This window comes from Lactuca serriola, chromosome 6 (assembly GCF_051521515.1).
Source record: "Lactuca serriola cultivar US96UC23 chromosome 6, Lser_US96UC23_V15, whole genome shotgun sequence".
NCBI lineage: Eukaryota > Viridiplantae > Streptophyta > Magnoliopsida > Asterales > Asteraceae > Lactuca > Lactuca serriola.
The window spans coordinates 96,755,940-96,757,719 of record NC_136413.1 but is presented as its reverse complement, the minus strand read 5'-3'; the positions used below and the strand labels follow the sequence as shown (position 1 = coordinate 96,757,719).

The window sequence follows — 1,780 nt, the reverse complement described above, 5'->3', positions numbered from 1 at the left end:
TTTATGCCCTCGTGTGCAATGCACGCAAGGGGTTTAACAGCCAAAAACAAACGGTGATTAACTCTAGAGACCTGTTCCACACACAAACCTCTCAATAAAGACCAAAAATCCAATTTTCAAAAGGTTTGGACCGTATCCACAAAAAATGACAAACCATAGGACCATTTTTGCATTTTTGTCTTTTTTTTTTTTTTTTTTTTTTTTTTAAACAACAAAATTCCTTTTAGAAAGATAAATGCTTGTCTTTTTGCATTTTTGCAGGCGGGCCTTCATCTATCACTTCGATTCCTTCTCATTCACTATCCGCGGAAATCGCATTAGAACTTACAGCATCGAAAAATGGCAGGATTATTCGACAAGCAAGCAGATGCATATTTAGATGCACGCCCAACTTATCCCGCCGACTGGTACTCCATGTTAGCTGATCGGACTTCCTCTCATTCTCTTGCCTGGGATATCGGAACCGGCAACGGTCAGGCGGCGATCGGTGTTAGTCTTTCTTCATCCCCCTTCTCTATCTCTTCCCATTTCTTCAATCTTTTTTCGTTTGTTATGATGATCTCTTTCAAGTCAATGATTCCCAATTTGCTTGAAAGAAGCTAGCACTAGATCCCATAAACTGTGAACCCTATTAGGTCAACGTTTATTCTAAAACTGATACTGTTATCCAGGTAGCGGAGCATTACGATCAAGTGATTGGTACCGATGTGAGCGAAGCTCAATTGAAACTCGCCAAGGCCCATCCTCGAGTCCGATACCTTCACACTCCGCTGACTTTGTCCGACGATGAGCTAATTAACTTAATCGGCGGTGAAAATTCTGTAGATCTTGTAACCATAGCTCAAGCCGTACACTGGTTCGACCTCCCGAGACTCTACTCCATAATCAATCGTGTTCTACGAAAACCAAACGGTGTATTTGCTGTTTGGGGGTACAACGACTTTGCCATAACCCCTGAAATTGATGCAGCACTTAAGCGCTTCCATGAAACTACGATTCCTTATTGGAATGAAAAGATCAGTTATGTATTTGATGGGTATCAGTCGTTGCCTTTCCCTTTTGAGAGCGTCGGATTAGGGTCTGAAGGGAGCCCATTGAAACTTGATATACCGAAAGAGTTAGCGTTTGAGGGCGTTTTGGGGATGTTAAAGTCTTGGTCGGCGGTGGTGACTGCTAAAGAGAGAGGAGTTGATTTGCTGTCGGAAAGTGTGGTTAAAGAACTTGAGAATGTGTGGGGTGGATCGAAGGTGGTGAGGCATGTCGTTTACAAGGGTTTCATGATTGCAGGAAGACTCAGTCGCTTGAAAGTTTGATCTTAGAATGTGATCCCACCAAATGGTGTGTGGGTCTTTTCCTCCGCGCATGTGACGTGGAATAACATTTAATGGTGAAAACTATTTTGTTTTAATCAAAACTTATTGATCAAATGAAAATTCGTATTTGCTTAATTTGTATTTTGAACAGTGATTTTATATTTTTATTTGATGTTTTGAACATTTTGGGATTTTGGAATAGGGTTATTGTGATAAAAAGGTAACCAATTTTTAAAAGTGTTTAAAAATACATCCAACTAAAAAAAACTTTTTATAATGAACAATTATTTAGTTTTTTAAAATACCATGTATATTGGTTATACCTCGTTTATCTGTTTTCTTCCTTACACAAGCCACATCACATGGAATGAGTCGGCATAGGATGTTAAGTAGGTTATTTTCTAATAAAGATAGTAAACTTCGGGCATCTGCAATCCATTGAGCTCTATAGACTTCAATGAATTGTC

General features: G+C 39.4%; 1 protein-coding gene across 1 annotated transcript; it reads left to right on the top strand.

The window, feature by feature from the left end:
- Positions 1-245: 245 nt before the first annotated feature.
- On the top strand, positions 246-1,448 carry LOC145056554 (S-adenosyl-L-methionine-dependent methyltransferases superfamily protein). The gene is made up of 2 exons (XM_079004243.1): positions 246-489; positions 672-1,448. Exons 1-2 carry the CDS (start codon positions 340-342, stop codon positions 1,311-1,313), a joined length of 792 nt encoding a protein of 263 aa, XP_078860369.1. The 5' UTR covers positions 246-339; the 3' UTR covers positions 1,314-1,448.
- Positions 1,449-1,780: the final 332 nt, after the last annotated feature.

What these genes read in the sequence shown, in the direction of transcription:
- LOC145056554 (XM_079004243.1), top strand. Translation starts at nt 340, where the DNA reads ATGGCAGGATTATTCGACAAGCAAGCAGATGCATATTTAGATGCACGC. An exon ending in ACGGTCAGGCGGCGATCGGT is followed by an intron (nt 490 to 671) that starts GTTAGTCTTTCT and finishes ACTGTTATCCAG; the next exon opens with GTAGCGGAGCATTACGATCA.